Source organism: Amblyraja radiata, chromosome 25, assembly GCF_010909765.2.
Source record: "Amblyraja radiata isolate CabotCenter1 chromosome 25, sAmbRad1.1.pri, whole genome shotgun sequence".
NCBI lineage: Eukaryota > Metazoa > Chordata > Chondrichthyes > Rajiformes > Rajidae > Amblyraja > Amblyraja radiata.
In genome coordinates, this window is record NC_045980.1 from 35,651,750 (window position 1) to 35,677,673 (window position 25,924).

The following is a 25,924-nucleotide window of genomic DNA, read 5'->3' on the forward strand; positions in this document are numbered from 1 at the left end:
AGATGTTTAAAAAAATAATGGGATATTCAAGGAGAACCAATATGGGCTATTAAAAGGAAATTATGTTTGCTTGTTCTTGAGGCATGTCACACAGAGGAACCATTGTGGGTAACATGTTTGGATTTTCTGAGTATTTACTAAATCCATGTAAAGAGAAACATGCAAGAATATTGGACGGGGAATAGCTAACAAATATTGGATGGGGATTAGCTAACTAATGGAAAAAACATTTGGAATAACAGGGTCAGTCTAATTTGTCATCAGTAACTGGACTCGATGTCGGTGCCAATTTACGTTTTATAATAATGTATTGCATGAAGACTGTGCTGATAATACACTGTTGTGGTTTGTCTGCTTTACTTTACAGAGAACACAGGCAGAAAAGTAACATCACTTTTCACAACAATAACACCGTCTCATACCGTGAATATCGTCGCTACTATTTCTATTCTGATGGGTCAGCTGGAAATGAAAGTGATGAAATTGTGTTGCCCAACATGCTTGCCTTGGTAGGTATGAGCTACACACTTGTTCTTCATATGGAGAGCAATTGAATTGGAATGAGGAGCAAAGCTGCCCATGATACCGCACTCTCCCCCATGGCTCTTCCTCCGTCTTTTCTCCGAGTTCTCTACCCCTTGCCCCTCCCGCCCACACACCACTCCCCCCCACAACGCCCCCACACCCCGCTCCCGCAACGCCCCCGCCCCACTGTCTCCACAACCCCCCCGCCCCCACAATCCCTCTCTTGGTGTCTCTCTGTGGAGGAGGCAAGCAAAACGGTTTCCCCTCTACCCCCCCACACGACACAGAGAGACACCAAAAACACACATTAAAACACAAAAAAAAAAAAAAAGTTGAAAAAACTAACACGCTGCTAGCAGGGCTGCTGGCTTGCAGCGCCCCCACCGACCCAATGGAGTGTTTCATCCCATGGAGTGTCTCACCATACTCACCCCATGGAGTGTTTCAGTTGTCAAACATGCTCCTGATTACCCCACACCATTCTCCTTCGACAACTGCACTATCCTCATCAATCGCCTTCATGTCCTGACTGAAAATCACACCCGTCCGATCAATTATTTTAGGATAAACCTTTCTAGAGAACATGCTACTTTTTGCTTCGGGAATTTTCAAAATATAGATTTTTGAATTTGGCGTTGGATTGGTACAAGGGGACTACAAAACATGTAATATCTATTTTTTTTACACACTAACTTTCTACATTTCTACTTTTGAGTATGTATGTGGCAATTATGGCTCACGCTACTAGTTATATTCGTAACAACATATTTAAATACGTGAAATTTTCGATCTTTCCCAACCCCTTAAAAAATGTCTGGAGAAGGGACCCGACCCTTAACGTCGCCTAGCCATTTCCTCCCTAGATAGACACAAAATGCTGGAGTAACTCAGCAGGTCAGGCAGCATCTCTGGAGAGAAGGAATAGGTGATGTTTTGGGTCAAGCCCCCTTTCGGACCCTCCATAGATCCAGCCTGACCTGCTGAGTTCTCCAGCACTTTATGTTTTGCTCTTAAGAAACTACATGATAAACCATTCTGGAAGTGCAAGTTTTGCTGTATACTTCATAGACCACATCATAATACATCCTGAGTGAATTAATGAATTGGTGTTCATTTTCCTATGTTCTATTGATTCAGGATCAGTTCCTGTGGATTGGAGGGTAGCTAATGTTATCCCACTTTCATTCAGATCTTGAAATTTAAAATACTAATAGATTTAATCTGCTATAATTTATAGAGGTACAGTATGACTTTTTATATCCTTACAATTTTAAGCAGCAAGATCTTATTTGATCGGGTTTCACCGGGTTGTTACATTGGCGAAGTGGTATGTTAATGAACCAGAAGTCGGGTTGTGCATGCCAAGATGGTGGCTGTGATGCTCCGTTACGTTCTACGCCTCAGCAAAGATCATAGAAGGCTTGCTCTAGTATCTTTGCACCTCAGTGCATTAGATTACGCAGGAGCGGAGTATTTTCTTCTGCTCTGTGATCTTTGGACCTGACCCTCCACATCCAAAGCCATGCTGACTGTCCCTAATTAGCTCATGCCAGTCCAAATGCAAGTAAATCCTATCCTGTAGAATTCTCTCCAATTGCTTCCTTACCACAGACATGAGGTTCACCAACCTGTAATTCCCTTGATTACCTCCACGTAATGAATGAATGAATCTCTTTATTGTCATTGCACATGGTACAACGAAATTTAAAAGTCAATCCAACGGTGCGATTCACAAGAACAATTTTAAATATATAAGAAAAGGTAAAAATATATACATATAAAAAAATCACAGATAATTTTTACCACTAATTTGCCATTATGAGGTATTCGGTGTTGTACAGTTATATACAGTTATATAGTAGTGCAAATGGTTAAGTACATTCAGGATGTTTTTAAGGTGCTTGTGAGTAAGAACCATTCAGTTGAATGTGAGTGTTATTTCTTATTTTGTATTGTTAAGTTCACGTATGGCTATGGGGTAGAAGCTGTCTCTGAGTCTGTTTGTGCGAGTTTTGAAAGACCTGTACCGTCTGCCAGAGGGCAGCAGGTGGAACAGTTTGTGTCCAGGGTGGGAAGGGTCCTTCAGGATGTTGGCTGCCCTGCCAAGGCAGCGAGAGCTGAAGATGTCCTTCAGGGAGGGCAGTGGGCAGCCAGTGATTTTTTTGTGCGGTGTTGATGACCCTTTGAAGGGCTCTCCTGTCCGCTGCAGAGCAGCTGGCATACCATGTGGTTATATAGTACGCCAGCACACTCTCGATGGAGCAGCGTGGGCTTTCATCCTCCTGGACCTCGCCTGTTACTAGAGAAGTTGCAAAGATCTTCATCAGGGCTCCTGCAATTTCTTCTTCCTGAAGTACCTGGGTAGATCCCATCAGCTCTTGGGCAATTATTCACTTTAGTATTCAAGAGGCAAACCGTCGCCTTTAGTTTTAGTTTAGAGATAGTGTGGAAACAGGCCCTTCGGCCCACCAAGTCCGCACTTACCAGAGTTCCCCGCACATTAACACAATGGACAATTTACACAAACGCCAAGTCAATTAACCTACAAACCAGTACGTCTTTGGTATGTGGGAAGAAACCGAAGATCTAGAAGAAAACCCACATGGTCACAGGAAGAACGTACATACAGCACCCGTAATCAAGCGAGTTCGGTATTCCGACTGCGCATGCTCGGGTCAAAGGTCATTTATGCATAAACAGCTCTGTGAAGCAATGGACCTTCATTTCTTCCGTTTTTTCCAACTTTGATTCTTCTTGGTAAGAAAATACTGCTTTCAAACTATGAAATAGTTGTATTTATTGTTCCTTTGTTAAAAGCTGAGATTGTTTTGTCGTTTTTATTGCTTTATTATGCTTTGGTGAGTGAGCGAGATCGTGCTCGTCCGTGGTCCAGTGCTGCCTGACCCGCTGAGTTACTCCAGCACTTTGTTTTGTTTGTTCCTAAATTCCTCTGCCATTGCTTCGGACAACTTCCCAGCTGATCTAAATCATGATGTGCGTTAAGGCATTGCCTCATCAACTACAACACATCAAGGGTCCCATCACTGTTCTGGGAGTGCACCACTGGTCACAAACTTTACTTGCGAAAGCAAACTTTCCTCGCCCTCTGTCTCATATAAAATTGGATCCCACAGCTTTCACTTATTGGATCAGTCTATTGTCAAACCTTGTCAAAGGCCTCATTAAACTCCATGCAGACAACTGCTACCATATTGCCCTCATCAACATACCTGGTTAGCTCTTCAAAACATTGTTACATTTGTGTCTGTTGTCAGAGTACCTAGCTTCACCATTCCCTCAGGCTGTGTTCTACACTCCAACTGCCCTCTTCCTCACATTCATCCTTCATCTCCTCTGACATTAAATCTATGCCCTATGTTCTGGCAACCTGGAGGCACTATCTGTTCCAGCTGTGACGTACATAATGTTTTGCGAATGTGCCGTTGATCAGTGAATGCAAACCCCCATATGCCTTCTTAACAAACTTACCTATATTTGGAGCTCCAATAAATTAAAGTATTTTCCTTTCAAAAAACCACATTGACTTTGCCTCATTACTGCATTCCAGCGGAGCAGTGGGTGGAGCTGCTGTCCTAGTTTCAGTTCTGACCTCCGGTGTTGTCCCTGGGGGTCGGTAAGTTAATGGACCAGTGTAAATCTCCCCTAGTGTGTAGATGAATCTAGTGGGGAGTTGATAGGGATGTGGGGAGAATAGAATGAGATTAATGTAGATGGGTGCTTGGTCAGTACAGGCTGTTTCCATACTTCATGGCTCTGACACTTCTGAATTTTTCCACGTACTGTACTCTGCTATAGTTTTTAACATTTCCTCTATGATAGATGCTGAGAGTCACAATCGTATAGCACAGAGAAAGGCCATTCAGCCCACCACATCCAGGCTAAACATTGGCACACATACATGTTAATCTAACTCCCAGCACTTGGCCAACTATGCCTAGGTGATTCAAGTACTTGTCTGGACATGTCTTAAATGGTGTCAGCAACTCTACTTGTAGCTCTCAGACAACGCCTTACCAAGTGCGCGAAAACAAAACCCCTCTCAATCTCTTCCCCCTTATCTAAAATCGGAATCCTCTAGATTTGTCGATCTTTGATATTGGGGTGGGGGGGAGTGCTTCCTGCAGTCTACTTTAACTGGGTTGTAGTTTCCTGCATTGTGTCACTCTCGTGAATAAAGGAGTTAGATTTTCCATTTTCGAATCTAATGAATCTTTCCCCAGATCTAGGTAATTCGGGGAAGATTAAAACCAAAGCATCAAACGTCTGAATAATCACTTTGCAAACCCTAGGATGAGGTACATCAAGACCTGGGGACCTTTCTGCCCCAGGCACCAACAATTTGCTCAGATCCACTTCCCTGAATTTTCCTGACATTCGTTCCTCCTTCCAACTTCTGATTTATAAATATTTTTGGGATGTTACTTGTTTTATCTACAGTGAAGATACTGGAAATACTAGTTAATTCATCTGCTATCTCCCAATTTTTCATTATCAGGACGAATGCTGACTTTTCCTACTTGTTTTAAGGGTGGCAAAGTGGTACAGTGACAAAGTTGCTGCCTTATGGTGCCAGAGACTTGGGTTCGACCCTGACTATGGGTGTTGCCTTCACAGAGTTTGTATGTTCTCCCTGTGACCACGTGGTTTTTCTCTGGGTGCTCCGGATTCCTCCCATACTCCAAAGACGTACAAGTTTGTAGCTTAATTGGCTTCTGTAAATTGCATGTAGTGTGTAGGATAGAAATAGTGTACGGGGTGATAATTGGTTGGCATGATCTCAGTGTGCCATGGGCATATTTTCACTCTATTTCTCCAAACTAAGCTAAAGAATCAATAGACGATTTTTTGTGGATATAGCAAATGCATTGAGGAAAAATAACAATCAAGAATGTGTGGTTTAATACAATATATATAATATTTTAAATGTACTTAATGCTTTTATTTAATTTCAGAGTGCAGCTCTAATGGTTGAAGACTGGCCCTATGCGTTGAAATTTATCTTCAGCACAGCATTGAAGACCTTTAATGAGACTCCATTTATTAAGAAGACTGTGAAGGAAATAATGTGGGGATATGATGATCCACTTATTGACTTCCTTAATCGAATGTTTCCAGGCGTTATCCCATTTAAGGGAAAGTTTGGATTGTTTGCTGAGGTCAGTATATTTAATCTGAATATTTAGACAATGCCTCGGGTCCAATCTGCTAGAAACAATTCACTGAGACACGACTTCTTCTGAACTCTAGTAATCAACCACCGTAGAGTTGTGGAGAGTTGCAGCATGGAAACAGGCCCTTTGGCCCACAGAATCCATGTGGTCCATCAAACATTCATTTTTATATAAATCTTACCCTATCCCGATTTTATTCTCCTCAGATTCCCATTGGTTCCCTGCAGATTCTACCACCCATTCATAGGTTAGGGGCAATTTACTGTGACCAATGAACCAGTCTCCAGGATACGTAAGGAAACCCACAAAGATTGGTACAGCACAGGAACCAGCCCTTCAGCCCACAATGTTTGTGCTGAAAGTGATGCCACGATAAACTAATCTCTGTCTACAAATGATGTACATCACTCCATTCCCTGCATATCCATGTGCCTATCTGAAACGATGTGGAGGCTTCAGAGAAGGTGTAGGAGGTTTACCAGAATGCTGCCTGGATTTAGAGGGTGTTGCTTATGAGGAGAGGTTAGACAAACATGGATTATTATGTCTAGTGTGGCAAAGGTTGAAATGAGACCCGATGGAAGGGTATAAAATTATGAGAGGGATAGACAGCATATTATCTCCAGGCTGTACAATAGCATAAACCGCGGTATATGACATAATACATTTATTGTACATCTTCCATTTTAATTTTAACAAAAATGAAATAGAAAAAGAGAAAGAGCAAGAAAGAAAGAAAGAAAGAAAGTGAAAGAGAGAGAAATAGTAAAAATAGAACCCCTAAACTACCAAAGAGTGTAGTCACAAAGTGAGTAAGTAAAAACTTAAAAAAATAAAAAGACAAAAACGAAAAATTATTTTAAAAAACCCAAAACTTGTTGATATACCTGTTTCATTTCTCACCACACCCATCGCCCTGTCTGTAAATCGGATTAATTCCAAAGTTGTGTTGCACCATACTATCCTTGTAATGAATCAATGAAAGGAGACCATATCTTTGAAAATTGCTCTGATTTTCCTACTAAGACGAGTCTCATATCTTCACGATGTAGCGTCTCAGACATGCTTGTAATCCCCATTTTAAGAGTTGGGGTATATGCATTTTTCCAAAATTTAAGTATAAGTTTTTTCGATATTATATGATAGGGGCATTTAAGTGGCTTGTGGTTGGGCACGTGGATATGCAGAAAATGGAGGAATATAGGTCTCATGCAGGCAGAAAAGTGTAGTTTAATTTGGTGTCATGTTTGACTTGGACTCTGGGCTAGAAGGCTTGTTCCCGGTACTGTACTATTGTTTCTGTGTTTCACTGTCCACAACACCACCAATTGTGGTATCATATATTAATATACTAAAAAAAACACCTACATTCTCATTCAAATCGTAAAGATAGATGATAAACAACAGGGTCACAGGCCTCAATCTGATTTTTTTTAAATTCTCCACTACCATTTTCTGACTCCTACCACCAAGCCAAATTGGGCAACACCTGAGATCCTTTATGATCTAATCTTCCAAACCAACCTATCCTGTGGGGCGTGTTAAGGATTTGCTAAAGTATGAAGACAATAAACTCAACTCGACTTGTGGACAGAGATTACCTCATTATCACCTTCATCGATCCTTTTGGTAATTTCTTCAAAAAAGCTCAATCAAATTGACCATGTACAAAGCTGTGCTGACCATCCCTGGTCAATCCTTGCCTTGCCAAATGCAAATAAATCCTGTCTCCAATAACTTTCCCACTACTGATGTTTGGCTTACTAGCCTGTAATTTCCTGCTTGCCCTTGCAGCCCTTCGTAAATAAAGTTACCACATTAACCACCCTCCAGTCTTCTGCTTCCTTATCCGTGGCTAAAAAAGGTATTGATTATTAAAGATGTTATAGCAGCGCATTTGGAAAGCAGTTTCGGGATCGGTCATAGTCAGCATGGATTTATAAAGGGGAAATCATGCTTGACTAATCTTCTGGAATTTTTTGGGGATGTAACAAATAGAATGGATAAGGGAGACCCTGTGAATGTGGTGTATCTGGACATTCAAAAAGCATTTGACAAGGACCCACACAAGAGATTAGTGTGCAAAATTAGTACACATGGTATTGGGGGTAGGGTATTGACATGGATAGAGAACTGGTTCGCAGGCAGGAAGCAAAGAGTAGGAATTATTGGGGTTCTTTTCAGAATGGCGGGCAGTGACTAGCGGGGTGCCACAAGGCCCGGTGCTGAGACCCAAGTTATTTAAAATATATATTAACGATACAGACGAGGGAATTAAATGTGACATCTCTAAGTTTGCAGATGACGCAAAGCTAGGTGGCAGTGTGAGCTGCGAGTAGGATGCTATGAGGCTGTAGGGTGACTTGGATAGGTTGGGTGAATGGGCAGATGCATGGCAGATACAGTATAATGTGGATAAATGTGGGGTTATCCACTTTGGTGGCAAGAACAGGAAGGCAGATTATTATATGAATTGTCTTCTTCTTGCGTATGGCGTGCACAGCCTGAAGGGTAGACATCCAGACCAGGACAGCATCAGTTGCTGGGTGGATGGCTTTGATGCCACCAGGGAAAAGCCTCAGTGGGCAGTCATTCACGATGTGTGGGATGATCTGGTCTGGATGTCGCAGTTACAAGCAGGGTGGGAGATTGCAACCTTCACGTGGTCCACCCTGTTTCAACTAATGCAATCAACCTGACGTGCACAAACAAATAGATCTGAATGGTGTCAGATTATGAAAAAGGGAGGTGCAACAAAGTGTGCTTGTACATCAGTCACTGAAAGTAAACATGCAGGTACAGCAGGCAGTGAAGAAAGCAAATGGGACATTGGCCTTCATAATGAGAGGTTTTGAGTTTAGGAGCAAGGAGGTCCTACTGCAGTTGTACAGGGCCCTGGTGAGACCGCACCTGGAGTATTGTGTGCAGTTTTGAATCTCCCAATTTGAGAAAGGACATTATTGCTTTTGAAGGAGTGCAGCGTAGGTTCACAGGTTAATTCCCAGGATGGCGGGACTGACATATGATGAAAGAATGGATCGACTGGGCTTGTATTCACTGGAATTTAGAAGGATGAGAAGAGATCTTATAGCAACAAATAAAATTCTTAAAGGATTGAACAGGCTAGATGCAGGAAAAAATTTCCAGAAGTTGGGGGAGTCCAGAAACAGGGGTCACAGTTTAAGAATAAGGGGTAGGTCATTTAGGACTGATATGAGGAAAACATTTTCACCTAGAGGTTTGTGAATCTGTGGAATTCGCTGCGACAGAGGGCATTGGAGGCCGATTCACTGAATGTTTTCAAGAGAGAGTTAGATTAGCTCTAAGGACTATGCGATATGGGGAGCAGGGACGGGGTACAAATTTTAGATGATCAGCCATGATCATATTGAATGGTGGTGTTGGCCCAAAGGGCTGAATAGCCTACTCCTGCACCTATGTTTCTATATAAAAACATCTGCCAGTGCTCCAGCAATCTCTTCCCTTCGTTCCTACAACATGGACATACCCTGGGAATTTATCCACCTTTATGTTTTTTAAGACCACCAGCACCTCCTTTTTTGTAATATCCATGTTCGGGACATCTTCCCTGAACTGATTAGCTTCCATGACCTTCTCTCTAAACTTAGAATTCATTCACGACCTTGTCTGCACCCCGTGACTTCACATATAGACAATAGGTGCATGAGTAGGCCATTTGGCCCTTCGAGCCAGCACCGCCATTCAATGTGATCATGGCTGATCATTCCCAATCAGTTCCCCGTTCGTGCCTTCTCCCCATATCCCCTGACTCCGCTATTTTTAAGAGCCCTATCTAGCTCTCTCTTGAAAGCATCCAGAGAACCCGCCTCCAACGCCCTCTGAGGCTGAGAATTCCACAGACTCACCACAAAGTGTTTCCTCGTCTCCGTTCTAAATGGCTTACTCCTTATTCATAAATTGTGGCCCCTGGTTCTGGACTCCCCCAACATCGGGAACATGTTTCCTGCCTCTAGCATGTCCAAACCCTTAACAATCTTATATGTTTCAATGAGATATAGATGACCGTTGACTCTTGAGGAGACCTTCTCTATCTCATTGTTAGATCATTGGCCAAGTAGATTTGCCAGAAGCCAGTTGTAGTAACATGCTGGACAAAGCAAACAGACTTTATATATTGTACTTTTTTTGTGCAACTTTCTGATGCTCATAGGATTAAGGTAGTTCACTTTGGATGAAAAATCAGGTTTTGATGTTGATTTTCTAATTTCTTTGTAGATGAACAACTCTGATACTGGGTTATTCACAGTTCACACAGGAGTCGATAACATCACCAAAGTTCATGTCATAGATAATTGGAATGGTATAAAAAAGGTTTGTAAATTATGAACTGTATTTGTTAAAAATCTGACTATCATTGGGCTTTGAAGCTTTTGCATTTTCCATCCGGTTTCTTTTGGATTCAATGAACGGAGGTGGTGCCATTCCCGTTTCTTTTGATTTTAACAGTGATTTTGAGTCTGGGAAATGAGGAAGAAGTATCATAATGATGGGGATGGGACTGATTCTCTTCAATAGTGCAGGCTTGATGAGCTAACTCGTCTCCTACACTGCTACCCCTAATCCATGTTCGCTTTGTAGATCACAAGGGTTCTTGGGAACATTGCCCCTCATATTATTGCTGCAAGAGATATATATATATATATCGGAGTGGCGGCGCGGCTCTGGCTGCAGCGGCTCACCGGCAGTCCTGTTTGTTTTGTGTTTTTTGTGTTGTTTATTTCGTTTTGGTTAGTCTAGTTTTGGTTTTTAGTTTGTGTTTGGTGGGGGGGGGGGGGTGAAACGGGGCTTGCTGTCTCTCCCTGCGGGGGAATGCGACTTTTTTGTCGTATTCCCCTTCTCTGCCTCCGTCTGCGCTGAGGCCTAATGGCGGAGCTGGCGACCTCGAGGCTCAGGAGGCAGAGCCCGCCAGGACTCGCCCTGAGCTAGCTCCCGTGAGGGCGGCCCGGCTCGGGGCTGGAACAGTGCTTCCGTGAGGGGCTGTGACGCTCCCGGGAGGGCGGCCTGGCCCGAGGAAGGAACGGTGCTTCCGTCGGAGTGGCCGAGCTCGGAGAGGTGCGGCGTTCCCAGCCCGAGGGAGGACCGGCACCCATGTCGGGGCGGCCCAGCCCGAGTGAGGTACGGCGCCCATGTCGGGGCGGCCCAGCCCGAGGGAGGAGCGGCGCCCATGGTGGTGCGGCCCAGCCCGAGTGAGGTACGGCGCCCATGTCGGGGCGGCCCAGCCCGAGGGAGGAGCGGCGCCCATGTCGGGGCGGCCCAGCCCGAGTGAGGTACGGCGCCCATGTCGGGGCGGCCCAGCCCGAGGGAGGAGCGGCGCCCATGGCGGTGCGGCCCAGCCCGAGTGAGGTACGGCGCCCATGTCGGGGCGGCCCAGCCCGAGGGAGGAGCGGCGCCCATGTCGGGGCGGCCCAGCCCGAGGGAGGTACGGCGCCCATGTTGGGGCGGCCTGGCGCGGGGCTGAGACGGTAACGGTACTCACGTGGGGGCGATCCGGCTCGGGGCTGGAACGGTGCTCCAGTGGCTGGGACGGTGTTCTGGCGGTGGTGGCCTTAGTCCGAGGTTCTGTAGAATCTGTAGAATTCTCTGCTCTTAGGTCTATCGGAATCAAGGTGCATGGGGAAAACGCAGAAACAGGGTACTGATTTTGGATGATCAATCATGATCATATTGAATGATGGTGCTGGCTCGAAGGGCCGAATGACTTCTACACCTATTTTCTATGTTTCTATGACATAGCCAGTATAAAAGGTGAAGAGGAGAGCTGAGGCAAGAGTTGACAAGCAGTTGATGGATCCATGTGAGGAGTTGTTGATTGGAAGATGGGCCCTGGCGGTAGAATAATCTGCAGTGGGGGGAAATATTGTGAATTTTTGGCATGAATGGATATGCTGTGTCTTGTGTATTGGAATCCTCTATAATTAACCAATGGCAAAGTCCTTCTCAGTCATTATACACATGGACAATCTCCACTCCAACTGACTTGAAATTTAAGATAATTGAAAACTGTAATATTATGACAACCTATGGATTGGGAAATTCTAGCCTTTTTTTTTAATAACATGACTAAGTCAGAGAGTGGTTAGGCAGTAAAATAATTTGCAAAGTCCTAAGGAAAATAGAAGAGCTGTAAATGAAATATTTTCTTGGTCTCCCTCTCTTGTGTCTCTTTCCTCCTGTCCTTGACCCTTCCTCACTCTTTGCTTCTTGCCTGCCCATTGCTGTCCTTGGTGATTTGAGGTGGGCCATAATTAAGATCGAGAGTATCCAATGGCTCTTATGCAGTCTACAGCCAGGAAATCATATACTTCTCAAAAGTCTGATCTTGTACGTATGAATATCTGTGTGTATATGTGTGTGTATATGTGGTTGTCTTTACATATTTGCAAAAACACTACGCGGTAACGATTACATTTTTACATATTCCGATTGACAATTTTCCCCTCGAGGCCGAGAACACCTTCCCTGAACATTTTATGCTTTACTTCTCAACTTATTCTCGACATTGCTGATTAAAGTTTAAAAAAACTCAAAAGACTTTGAATTTAAAATGACCAGCTTAATTGATGACATCACAATGCCTCGCTAGCAGTGATCAGCCTCACTGAAGATTTCATTCTATATTTGACACGTTATTCGTGATTACTTTAAAAATGCCAACTTTCACAAGATATTTACATATTCTGATTCACATTTTTCTCCTCTAGGCAGGGAACACCTTCACTGAACATTTTATGCTTTATTTCTTGACTTATTCTCAACATTACTGATTAAAGTTTAAAAAAAATCAAAATACTTTAAAACGACCAGCTTCAACTGATGACCACGCCACCCGTGGGGGCTACGGGTAGGGGATGGGTGCGTTGGGGGAGCTGCACTTGGTCTAGTACTTGGTCTAGTGTTATTCTAAATGTTGCCTTACTGTGTCCCTTTCTTCTAAATCCAGGTAAACTACTGGCATTCTGAGCAATGCAACAAGATAGACGGAACAGCAGGTGAAATGTGGCCTCCGTTCTTAACGCCATCAAACTTATTAACCTTTTACAGCCCAGATTCTTGTAGGTAGGTGGCTTATAGCAACCGATTTCAATCACTTATTGTTTCCAATGAATATCTCATCTCTGGAGTGCTGGTGGTCTTTACAGGACTGTGGCCTTTCCTTCTCTCCAGAGATGCTGCCTGTCCCACTGAGTTACTCCAACATTTGGTGTCTATCTAAAGGATTGTGGCTACAGGCCCCGCAGAAAATGACCAACAGTGTGCCTCGGGGACTATTGCTGAGCCCACTGGTGTTTATAACTCAGCGGGTGAGGCAGCATCTCTGGAGAGAAAGAATGGGCGACGTTTCGGGTCGAGACCTTTCTTCAGTCTGAAGAAGGGTCTCGACCCGAAACATCCCCCATGCCTTCTCTTCAGAGATGCTGCCTCACCCGCTGAGTTACACCAACATTTTGTGTCTACCTTCAATTTTTGTATGAATAAAATATATGACAGCAGCAATGTTATAAAATGCCTTTCTTTAATAAACAGAACATTGGAACTCGTGTTTCAGAAATCTGATTGGACGTTTGACATACCAACTTTCCGCTACGTTGCCCCAAAGACAATGTTTGCAAACGGGACGGTGTTCCCTCCCAACCAGGGCTTCTGTCCGTGCCGACAGTCGGGGGTTCTAAACGTCAGCTCCTGCAGACACAGTGAGTACCTTGGTGTTCACACTCACCTTGGTGTTCACACTCATCTTGGTGTTCGCGCTCACCTTGGTGTTCGCGCTCACCTTGGTGTTCACGCTCACCTTGATGTTCACGCTCACATTGGTGTTCACACTCACACGGTGTTCACACTCGCATTGGTGTTCACACTCCCCATGTCTTGGGCTTCTTTGTTCTCCAATTTCCTCCCACTTCTCAAAGATGTTATTTGGCCGCTGTAAGCTGGTGTGCAGGTGAGCAGTGGCATCTGGGAGCAATTGATGAGAAAGTGAGGATTATTGGAAAAGGTGGTGCCAGGCTTTGGCGCAGAATTGCAGGGCTATCTCCCGCTCACTATAACTAAAATATGTAAATGATGCCAAGTTGTTTTGCGTTATTATTTCCTACACAATAGCCTTATTCCACGGACGTAACTTGCTCCCGTATCTCTTCATCTCCATTTATTTTACTAACTGGCAACATTCGATGTGGGGTTCATCAATGTATTTCACAGCTCCGGGTGAAATGAAGCATCACACAAAATTAAGAATCACACAACCTCCCTTCCATTGACTCCATTTACACCAGGCTGCTTTGACAAGGCCAGCAGCTTCATCAAGGACTGCTCCCGCCCCAGTCACTCACTCCTCTCCCCTCTGGCAAGAGATACAAATCTTTGAAAACACATACATCCAGATTCAAGGACAATTGACTTCAAGCAACTGAACTGTCCTCTCACCAGCGAGCGTACGGTCCTGACCTCCCATCTACCTCAGTGGAGACCTTTGAACTGTCTTTAAGCAAATTTTATTGGACATTATCTTGCACTAAATGTTATTCCCTTTATCCTGTAGAGTGTACACTGTGGAATTCTTTGCCTCAGAGGGCGGTGGAGGCAGGTTCTCTGGATGCTTTCAAGAGAGAGCTAGATAGGGCTCTTAAAAATAGCAGTCAGGGGATATGGGGAGAAGGCAGAAACGGGGTACTGATTGGGGATGATCAGCCATGGTCACATTGAATGGCGGTGCTGGCTCAAAGGGCCGAATGGCCTACTCCTGCACCTATTGTCTATTGTCTATTGTGGATGGCGTGATTGTATAGTCTTCATTGACTGGAAAGTACACCACAAAATGCTGCTCGGTAAACGTGACAATAATAAACTAAACTAAAAAATGAAACTAAAATGAGGCTCTGGGTTTGTGGTCGTTTATTTACAGATTCCCAAGTCTTCATCTCGCATCCTCACTTCTACAACGGTGACCCTACGCTGTGGGAGGCTGTGGACGGATTACACCCCAATGAGAAAGACCACGCACTCTTCATTGACATCCACCCCGTATGTCCCGCTAATTTCATGATGTTTGGGATTGGAAAATCTATTAGGGTGTAATGTTCCCAGAATGAACTAAATTCTATTTGCAGACTCATAATAGACATGTTGTGATAAGTTGCATAAAACCTATGATGTAATTTCTGTATCCGAGTGGTGGCGCCATGGAGTGTGGCAGCCTCGCCTGCAGCTGTTAGTTTTTCACCCCTTTTAAAAAAAATTTAGTTTGTTAAAAGTTTTGTTTTGGAGGGGAGGCCTTTTAGTTTTTTTAATGTGGGGGGGTAAGGGGGAAACCGTTTTTTCCAGTCCCTACCTGGGCGAGGATGTGTCCTTCCTCCGTGCCACATCTTCGCCCCCTCCTTGCGGCCTACCACCTGGATTGGCGCTGCCTTTCCTGCCCAGAGCGCCCAGAGCTTTGAGCTGCAGCTTCAGTGGTGGCGTAGCATTGAGGTACCATCGCGAAGCGGGCAATACCTTACCCGGGTTGCTGTGTGGAGCCAACTTCAACATCGTGGAGCTGTGGGGTCTGCGGAGCGTCCAGCCGCGGCGGCGCTGAATTTAAACACCGTGGAACCTGGGATCTTTCGACGAGATCACCAGTGTTGGAGCTCCGACCAGCGCGGCCTATGGACTTCGGAAGCCGCGGTCTCCGGTAGCTAGCGGCCGTTTCGGAACACTAAGCCGCTGAAGAGTGTTCTTCCGACACCGGAGTTTCATCATTCCTGAAACATCGGGCTGCTGTAGCGGTGACTGCAGAGGCCTCAATAGGCCCTGACCACTGGTGAACATGGAGGAAGTGGACTGAACTTTGCTGCCTTCCCTCACAGTGGGAACCATTGTGGGGGGATGTTTTATGTTGCATGTTAAATTCTTTAATTTTGTGTTTATTTCTATTGGTGTGCTGCAATGACAACTCAAATTTCACTACACCAATAAATGTTCTTTGTCCTCTATTCCAGGCATGGTCTGAAGAAGGGTCTCGACCCAAACGTCACCCATTCCTTCTCTCCAAACATGCTGCCTGTCCCGCTGAGTTACTCCAGCTTAACCAGCATCTGCATTAAACCTAAACTTGCAGTTTAACCAGGGGTGGGAGGGGGGGATGGGGGTTGCCATGATGTTTCCCAATGTGTAGTATTGGGTTGATGGGGCAATGTTTCTGTTACTTAATGTTTTAGTAAACTGATTTCTGTCAAAGATCAAGTTGACAACATCTTTTGTTTGCTGCTTTCAGCTAACTGGAATCCCTCTGAACGTCTCCATCAAATTGCAACTGAGCCTTTACGTAAAAGCAGTGCAAGGAATCACGTAAGTGTGGCAGCTACATCAGATAAATTAACAGCAATTTTTTTGCATTTAGTTTAGAGATACAGCATGGAAACAGGTCCTTCATCCCATGCAATCACGGGTAGAATGTGCAAACTACACACAGACAGCTTCCGAGGTCAGGATCAAACCTGGGTCTTTGGCGCTACAAGGCAGTGGATCTACCTGCTGTGCTGGCCCAGGATTTCCCCAGCTCATTTCCCCAGCTTTAAGAATAACGTACAAGCCATTTAGAACGGAGACGAGGAAACACTTTTTCTCACAGAGTGGTGAGTCTGTGGAATTCTCTGCCTCGGAGGGCGGTGGAGGCAGGTTTTCTGGATGCTTTCAAGAGAGAGCTAGATAGGGCTCTTAAAAATAGCCAAGGGATATGGGGAGAAGGCAGGCAAGGGGTACTGATTGGGGATGATCAGCCATGATCACATTGAATGGCGGTGCTGGCTCGCAGGGCCGAATGGCCTACTCCTGCACCTATTGTCTATTGTCTGATTGTCCAGACAAGGGATCACAGACTGAACCATTCCAGACTGATTAACGCAGAATCCTTGGAATTCTACCCCAGAATGTTGTGGAGTCACAGTCACTGCCGCCGCCCACACGCACTCACTGCCCGGTCCCCAGTGTTTTCCCACTCTGCCCACACTCACACATGGTCTGGTCGTTGGTTGTAAGGTGGTGATGAAGGTAGTTGAGGCAAGTTCATTGGCTATATTTAAGAGGGAGTTAGATGTGGCCCTTGTGGCTAAAAGGATCAGGGGGTATGGAGAGAAGGCAGGTACAGGATACTGAGTTAGATGATCAGCCATGATCACATTGAATGATCACAGTTTAGGGGGCGCCATCTTGAGGCACGGCTGCCTAGCCAGCAACTGTCCGTCTTTTTCACTCTTTTCCTTAATTTTTAGTGAGTTTTGTGATTTGTTTTTAGGAGGTCTAGACTTTTTTATGTGGGGGGAGGGGGGGGGAAGGGGGAAACTACTTTCTAGGTCCCTACCTGGTCGGAGAGGCAGCTTTTCTCCGGGCTGCACCGTCGACCCGTCCTCGCGGCCTACCAGCGGGCTTGGGGCGGCGTTTTCCTGTGGGACCGCCCAGCACCTTTGGCTTCGGTGACGGCACAGCGCTGGAGCGCTACCGCGGAGCGGAGCGGGCGATGCCTTGCCTGGGTCGCCGCGTTGGAGCTCCGGTGAGCTGAGACCGCCAAGAATCGCGAAGCTGCGGGTCTGTGGAGCGGGCAGCTGCAGGTGGCGGAGCTGTCTTTAACATCGGGAGCCTGGGATCTCTCGATGAGATCGCCAGTGGTGGAGCTCCAACCGTCACGGCCTTGTCGGCTTCGGAAGCCGCGGTCTCCGGTAAGGAAGCGGCCGTTCCAGGTGTCCCAAGCCGCTGTGAGAACTCTCCCGACGCCGGAGCAACAGCACCCGGCGAGAACGGCCTGGAACATTGGGCCTCCGTAGAGGCAACTGTGGAGGCCTCAATAGGCCCGACTATGGGTGAACTGGGGTTGGGGACTGGACATTGTGCCTTCCCTCATAATGGAAACCATTGTGGGGGGATGTTTTTATGTTAAAGATTCTTATTGTTCCGTTTCCAAGATGGCTGCTGGAAGGGAGAGTGAACGCTGGTGCGATTAGCTGCCGCTGCTCTATCTTTGAATTGTGTATTGTTGATGTCTTTACTATTTATTTATTTTTGTTGTTGTTATTTTTTTGTTTTGTTTCATTCCACTTACATGTTTTGTAATCTGTTTACTAAATTTTGTAAGGTGTCCTTGAGAGTCCTTGAAAGGCGCCCATAAGTATAATGTATTATTATTATTATAATGGTGGTGCAGGCCGAATGGCCTACTCCTGCACCTATTGTCTATTAACTATATATATGTTTTATTTCCAAAGGGAGACTGGGAATATACAGCCGGTGCTGCTGCCATTGCTCTGGTTTGAAGAGGTAAGTCAAGCAGTTGGTTTAAAACTGTGTGGAGCTAACGTCACAGCAGTGTTGCTGATGAGATAGAAACATAAAGCTCTGTAACAGACAGGGGGAAGCAGCGGAGAGCAATAGTGGATCAGGTCGTCGAGTTTATTATCATATGCACAAATAGGTTAAAGTACAGCCAGGTACAATGAGAATTTTGCTTGCAGCAGCATTACAGGCACAGAGACATAATGCAAAGCCTAAATTACACCCACATTCTATGAGAGTAAAAAGAAATAAGACTTCAGAATAACAAGACCTTCGTGCAAGAAGACATAGGATTAGGGTTATGCAGTTTGTTTTAATAGCATAATCATAATCATACTTTATTGTATGTTTTGCAATGTACGAAGAATTTGATTTGCCATACAGTTAAACCTATAAAAATACATTTTAACATAAACATCCACCACAGCGACTCCTTCACATTCCTCATTGTGATGGAAGGCGAAAAAAAAGTTCAATCTCTTCCCTTCTTTGTTCTCCTGCGATCGGGGGCCTTGAGCCTTCCGTTGACAGGACGATCTTGGCTCCTGCAGCCGACGGTCAGGCCCGCCGCATCGGGGCGATCAAGCTTCCCGCGCCGGGCGATTGAACATAGACATAGAAACATAGAGAACAGGCCCTTCTGCCCATAATGTCTGTGCTGAGGTCATCTCTTATCTACTTGTACATAATCCATTTCCCTCCATTCCCTGTATCTATCCACAAACCTCTTAAATACCACTTTCATATCTGCCTCAACCACGAACCCTGTTAGCATGTTCCAGGCACCCACTTGTAAAAAAAAAGTTGGGCCACACATCTCCTTTAAACTTTGCCCATCTCACCTTTACGTTATGCCTTCTAGCATGTGATTTTTGCACCATCGGGGAACAAGGTTCTGACTATCTACCCAATTTATGCCTCGCATAATTATCAGGTCCCCCGCAACTTCTGGCATACTAGAGAAAACAATCCTAACAATCTGTCCAATTTCTCCCTGTAGTTAATACCAGGCAACATTTTGGCCAACCTCCTCTGCCCCTTTACAAAGCCTTTACCTCCACCTCCTCCAACCTCATCCACTGTATCCGCTGTTCCAGGCGTCAACTTCTCTACATCGGCGAGACCAAGCGCGGGCTCGGCGATCGTTTCGCTGAACACCTCCGCTCAGTCCGTCTTAACCTACCTGATCTCCCGGTGGCTCAGCACTTCAACTCCCCCTCCCATCCCCAATCTGACCTTTCTGTCCTAAGCCTCCTCTATTGTCAGAGTGAGGCGCAACGCAAATTGAAGTAACAGCACCTCATATTTCACTTGAGCAGCTTACACCCCAGCGGTATGAACATTGACCTCTCTAATTTCAAGTAGCCCTTGCTTTCCCTCTCTCTCCATCCCCTCCCCCTTCCCAGTTCTCCCACCAGTCTTACTGTCTCCGACTACATTCTATCTCTGTCCCGCCCACTCCCCTGACATCAGTCTGAAGAAGGGTCTCGACCGAAAACGTCACCCATTTCTTCTCTCCAGAGATGCTTCCTGACCCGCTGAGTTATTCCAGCATTTTGTGTCTACTTTCACATTCTTCCTGTTTGGGGCGACCAGACTGCATGAGATATTCCAAATATGGGCTCCACCAATGTCCTCTCAAACTGCAACATGACATACTGACTCTGATGCTACACGCAAGCATACCGTGTGTCTTCCTTACTATATCCTTAACATCTCCAAGACCAAGGAGCTGTGTTGTGGGGGGAGGCGAACATCTTCCCCCCAACCTCTGAGGCGGAATGGGCATACAGTTGAGCAGGTAGAGGCCTTTAGATACCTGGGTACAGAGATTGACACCCGCCTGTCCTTCTCCCAGCACACAGACTCTGTGTACAAGAAGGCACAGCAACGCCTGTTCCTGCTGAGGAAACTCAGGAGCTTTGATGTCAGACAGGACATTTTAACAGCTGTCTATAAATCACTTATAGAATCTGTACTCACCTTTAACATCACATCCTGGTTCACCCTCACCTCTGTCAAAGACAAATCAAAGCTTTCCCGGATCATCAATCAAGCAAGCAAAATAACTGGCAAAACTCAAAATCAATTATCAGTACTCCACACCCAGGCAGTTAAAAGGAAAGCCAACCTCATTACACAGGATCCCACCCACCCCCTGCACAAGTCCTTCCAACTTCTGCCATCAGGCCGCCGATATAAAGTCTCCCTATCCAAGAAAAACATCCACAAAAACTCATTCATACCCATTGCCATAAACAGCTTAAATGAAAAATTAACAAGGGACAAATTAACCCTGACGCACTGTCACTTTACACGTATCCACAACTTTTATCTTGTCTATTTTTATAGTTTCTAATCTTTATACTTGCTTTTAAGATCTATACACACTGTGTGTGCTCGCAGAAATCTGTGTTGTATGACTGCTTATCAGTACATTGTCCTGGTTGTATGTTGAGCCACGTCAAAGAAGATTTTCTGTTACGACAGACAATAAAGTTTTCTGAATCTGAATCTGAATCTACTTTCAGAGAACTATGGACTTGGACCCGAGATCCTTTTGTGTATCAATGTCATTGATGGTCATGCCGTTAAGTACATAATTTTCCCCATTACATTTGGCCTCCCAAAATGCAACACTTCACACTTGCTCGGATTAAACACTATGTGCCATATCACCGCCCATTTCTGTAGCTGACCTATATCCAGCGGTATACCTCGACAGCCTTCCTCACAGCCCACGATCCCAGCAATCTCAGCGTCATCTGCAAACCTACAAACCAACCCGTTTACGTCTAAGTCATTTATATATAATGTGAATGGCAGAGGCCCCAGCACAGATCCCTGCAGAACTGCACTGGTCACAGACCTCCAGTGTGAATATTGTCTTACTACCACCACCCTCTGTCTTCTATGAATAAACCAGTTCTGAATTGATACAACCCAGTCACTGTTAATCCCATGGGGACATTATCTCAAAGTCCATGTAAACAACATCCACTTGCATGTTCTCCCTATAAACACATGGGTTTCTACCAGATCAGTTTCCTTCCACATCTCAAAAATGTATGTTGATACTTAATTGGCCCTAGTGCATGAGTGAGTGATAGAATCTGGGGGAGTTGATGGGAAAGAGGGGTGAATAAAATTAGATCAGTCAATGGACTGTAGTTGGGAAAGAGAACAAGATCAGTCGGTGACTGGAAACACAGCCCATGCTGAATGGAGGTGTTGGGGTTGCGTGTGGTTTCCCATTAGAGCGCATTAAATTGGAATGGAATCACTTCAGACTCGAGAAAACTCTGCAAATGTAACCCTTCTATTTATTTTGTAGAGTGGGACTATCGATGGCCCAGCAGTCAATACTTTCTACTATTTCATGGTGGTGTTGCCAGCCATTTGTCAATATCTTCAGTACATCCTGTTGAGTGCAGGCTGCATCTTGGTGGTGGTTGCTCTTGCTCTGGAAATCGTGTCCCTGAAAAAGCAGGTAAAGTCGTTTAACTATTTGAGAATATAGGCTGAGGGGTTTGTAAATGGGGCTCTCGTTTCAATTGATATTAAAGTATGAATCAGGCATGAGTATAAAATTCCCACATGAAATCCTGACATTAAGTTAATTAACATGTCTCTATGCCAAAATAAATTAATTTTATGATGCCTCCATAATTTCAACGTCATATTACTCTGTTCTCAAACCATGAACAAACCTTTGTTCTCCAGCACCTTATATTGTAGCTGCATAGAAATCACTTGGATCAAGGTGTTTGGGATTATATTTAAACATTTGCAAATGACAGCAAGCTTGGAAGTGTAAAAAGTAAAGAATAAACTGCAGGAGGCAGATGTAGTGGTGAAATTCAACACTCAGAAATAATGTATCAGATCAAGGAGTGATCATGTAAACAAATAGGCACAAGCAAAACGGTCTTCACCAAGTATACTGTGCCATCAAGAATTAGATCATCTAATAGTCCCACCCTGACACCCAACCCCACCCCCCCACCCCACGTCAACCTAACCCCACTTCCCCATCCAACCCTCACCCCCTCTCCCACTGACCGAGGCTGGCTGACCAGTGCCCAGTCCCCTCTGTGCCCCTAAAATATCAGACGTTACCACAAAAAGATCAATGTCGAAGCTCTGAAGAACCCCACAAACGGATGCCAGCCAGTTCCTGCCGGTCACCTCCCCTCTGCAGGGTGGCCAGCCGGAGCTTGCTGTCGACATGAAGTCTATCACAATGAAGCAGGTTGGATAAACTGATGGATGAATTCTTAAAAAGGAAATTGGAGATGCAAGAAACTGCCAACGCTGGAATCTTGAGCTAAAGGCGTCAGGCAGCATCTGTGGAGGGAATGAACAGGCGACATTTGAAGAGGCTGCTACAAACACGAGGAGTTTGTCACCGAGCTCTGCAGCATGGAAACAGGCCTTTGGTTAGCCTCAACACCAAAACACATTTAAATAACAGCTTTGATACATTAATAAAGATAACCTTGGGTATCCTTAAAAAGTATTAAAAAGTAAATATATTGTACTAAATATATAGTATACTAACTACAGTCAAAATATTAGCAAAAACATGAAGTAACTAAAATACAGTAACTAATAATTCACAACTCAGTTTGTGGGTTATGAGCTCATTAGTAAACTTTTAAAACTTAATGTAAACTATCAAACAATAAATTGATTAATTGCTTTATAGGACAAAAAGATTTTATTTTGCAATAGTAAGCAATGCACTGAGGAAACTACACTCGATTCAGAAAAATCAAATCCAATGGCTTGTGCCAAGAAACTTGAACCGGAAGTCTCCATTTAGGTGGGTACTTTTGCTGTCTGGTTCCAGGTGTGTATTGGGGAAGTCAATCTCCTTAAACATGTGCTTTAACCCAGGACTGCACAGGAGACCGTCACTGGGTGCCGGGGACATGTTACCATCCCCCACCCTGTGATCCAGAAATGAACCAAGTGACAGAGGATTTTGTGTAAAATAAAAAAATGGCTCCTTCAAAACATCCCCCTCTCACCTTCAAACTATGTCTTCTAGTATTTGATATTTCCACCCTGAGATAAAGGTTCTAACCATCTACCCTATCTGGGCCTCATAATATTATATACTTCTGTCAGGTCTCCCCGCAACCTCGGATGCTCCAAAAAAAACAATCCCTTTGGCTCTCAGTCTGAAGAAGGGTCTCGACCCGAAATGTCACCTATTTATTTTCTCCAGAGATACTGCCTGACCCACTGAGTTACTCCATCCAGCCTTTTGTGGCTCTCTTACAAGTTTGTACAACCTCTAATACTGGCCAATATCCTCTAATCCAGGTAGAATCCTGGTGTACCCTTTATGTTCCACTCCATATCCTTCCAATAATGGGGCAAGCAAATCTGCACAGTGCTCACGGTGTTTGATAGCATGACGATAAAAATACTATAAAAGCTATGGGGTCATAGAGTCAAACAGTCAAGCTCTTTGGCCCATTGCGTCTGTTGAGTATTTGGATGCTTGGAACAGACTTTAATAAGGCTCGGACACGGGAGTAATCTAACAAGCTTCTTTATTCCAGGACACCACCTTGAGTCTCCCCCACACATGCATACTTGCACAAGACATCACATATACTAATTACATATGCTAATTATCACATACCTAACACTCCTCCCCCTTTAACTTGGAGGCAGGTAACATCATTTCTATTACATACACCGCAGCGTCCACTCTACCAAGTACCCATCTGTACTGATCCCATTTGCCAGCACTTCCCATGCCCTGGATTCTAGTGGTTGAGTTGAGGAAACGTGGAGGATTGCATGCAGTTCTGGGCACCTCACCACAGAGTCTGTCGGCCCTGTCCCTGCCCCACTGCTGCTGTTTTATCTTTGCTTTTCCTGGTCATTACTGTAGTGATCTGCATTTCCCCCCAATCTCTGCCCTCATTATTGCAATCACATTGATTCTCTCCCCTGCCCACCCCCCCCCCCCCCCCCCACCTCTTCACACTGAGGCACGTAATTAATTTGTTAATTATATATTCATTAGTTGAACTCCTTTAGCCACTGACTCCTTAGAATTGCTACACGTTGCTTCATAGATTCTGAGTCAGCTGACAGTTTGTGCAGTGAACAGTACAGCACAGGAACAGGCCCTTCAGACTACATTGTGCCAAGCATGATATCGTTAAACTGATCTCATCTGCCTCTATATGATCCATATCCCTCCATTCCCTGCATATCCCTGCGCCTATCAGAAATATTCTTAAACACCACTATCGTATCTGCCTTCACTACTGCCCCAGGCAATGTGTTTGTTCCAAGTAGCCGCTACTCGATAATAAAAACTTGCCCCAAACATCTCCTTTAAACTTTCCCATCTCAATTTATGGCTTTACCCACTGGTCTTGGAGATTCCCACCTGGAGTTGTGAAAAAGGTTCTGACTGTTTACCCATTCTATGCCTCTCATCATTTTCATATCCCAGTCTCGGGGGATCGTGGAGCACAGTTTATGACGTGCTTCAATTCCACCATCGCCACCTGTTGGTTGATTAAAATAATGGATAATTCATCCTAAACATAGTGTGAAAATTAAAATTCCAAATGTGATGACTGTAACTAATTAATCAATGCCCAAGAATGAAATACCCTCTGGTTAATTACAATGAATTGTGATAGAATAATCTTTAAAGAGATGCAAATACCGTTGAATGTTAACCATGTTGAATAACACTGTGTAACTCAGGGGTCGGCAACCTCCGGCCCCCGGGGTTTTTTCCTTCGTAATCATCTGGCCTGCCGAGCGCCGCCCATAAGCGCAGCCGAGCCCCTCCCCGAGTGCTTCCCCAAGTGCAGCTGAGTTCTGGCTGTACCGCATCTTGCGCAAAGCCGCCGGCACGGCCGCGCACCTCCTGTGAACACGTTTCAAAAAGAACTGCAGATGCTGGGAAAAATCATAGGTTCAAGTTCAAGTTCAAGTGAGTTTATTGTCATGTGTCCATGTATAGGACAATGAAATTCTTGCTTTGGTTAAGCACACAGAAAATAGTAGGCATTTACTACAAAACAGATAAATGTGTCCATATACCATGATATAAATATATACACACATGAATAAATAAACTGGTAAAGTGCAAATAACAGAAAGTGGTTATTAATAATCAGAGTTTTGTCCGAGCCAGGTTTAATAGCCTGATGGCTGTGGGGAAGTAGCTATTCCTGAACCTGGTTGTTGCAGTCTTCAGGCTCCTGTACCTTCTACCTGAAGGTAGCAGGGAGATGAGTGTGTGGCCAGGATGGTGTGGGTCTTTGATGATACTGCCAGCCTTTTTGAGGCAGCGACTGCGATAAATCCCCTCGATGGAAGGAAGGTCAGAGCCGATGATGGACTAGGCAGTGTTTACTACTTTTTGTAGTCTTTTCCTCTCCAGGGCGCTCAAATTGCCGAACCAAGCCACGATGCAACCGGTCAGCATGCTCTCGACCGTGCACCTGTAGAAGTTAGAGAGAGTCTTCCTTGACAATCCGACTCTCCGTAATCTTCTCAGGAAGTAGAGGCGCTGATGAGCTTTTTTGATAATTGCGTTAGTGTTCTCGGACCAGGAAAGATCTTCAGAGATGTGCACACCCAGGAATTTGAAGTTCTTGACCCTTTCAACCATCGACCCGTTGATATAAATGGGGCTGTGGGTCCCCCTCCTACTCCTTCCAAAGTCCACAATCAGTTCCTTGGTTTTGCTGGTGTTGAGGGCCAGGTTATTGCGCTGGCACCATATGGACAGTTGCTCGATCTCTCTTCTGTATTCTGACTCATCCCCATCAGTGATACGCCCCACAATAGTGGTGTCGTCAGCGAACTTGATGATG

General features: G+C 44.9%; 1 protein-coding gene across 5 annotated transcripts in view; it reads left to right on the forward strand.

Moving 5' to 3' along the window:
• The window catches only part of scarb1 (scavenger receptor class B member 1), a 40,162-nt gene that overhangs the window by 10,332 nt on the left and 3,906 nt on the right, over positions 1 to 25,924 (forward strand). For 2 of the 5 annotated variants that reach the window (XM_033043863.1, XM_033043865.1), the window contains 10 exons: positions 368 to 509; positions 5,499 to 5,702; positions 9,975 to 10,070; positions 12,700 to 12,815; positions 13,284 to 13,450; positions 14,662 to 14,780; positions 16,009 to 16,082; positions 17,993 to 18,044; positions 21,394 to 21,549; positions 22,768 to 22,884. In XM_033043863.1, the coding sequence (XP_032899754.1) occupies positions 368 to 509; positions 5,499 to 5,702; positions 9,975 to 10,070; positions 12,700 to 12,815; positions 13,284 to 13,450; positions 14,662 to 14,780; positions 16,009 to 16,082; positions 17,993 to 18,044; positions 21,394 to 21,549; positions 22,768 to 22,884 (1,243 nt within the window). The remainder of the gene's footprint in view (positions 1 to 367; positions 510 to 5,498; positions 5,703 to 9,974; positions 10,071 to 12,699; positions 12,816 to 13,283; positions 13,451 to 14,661; positions 14,781 to 16,008; positions 16,083 to 17,992; positions 18,045 to 21,393; positions 21,550 to 22,767; positions 22,885 to 25,924) is intronic. The other 3 variants (XM_033043862.1, XM_033043864.1, XM_033043866.1) reach the window with 2 other exon arrangements.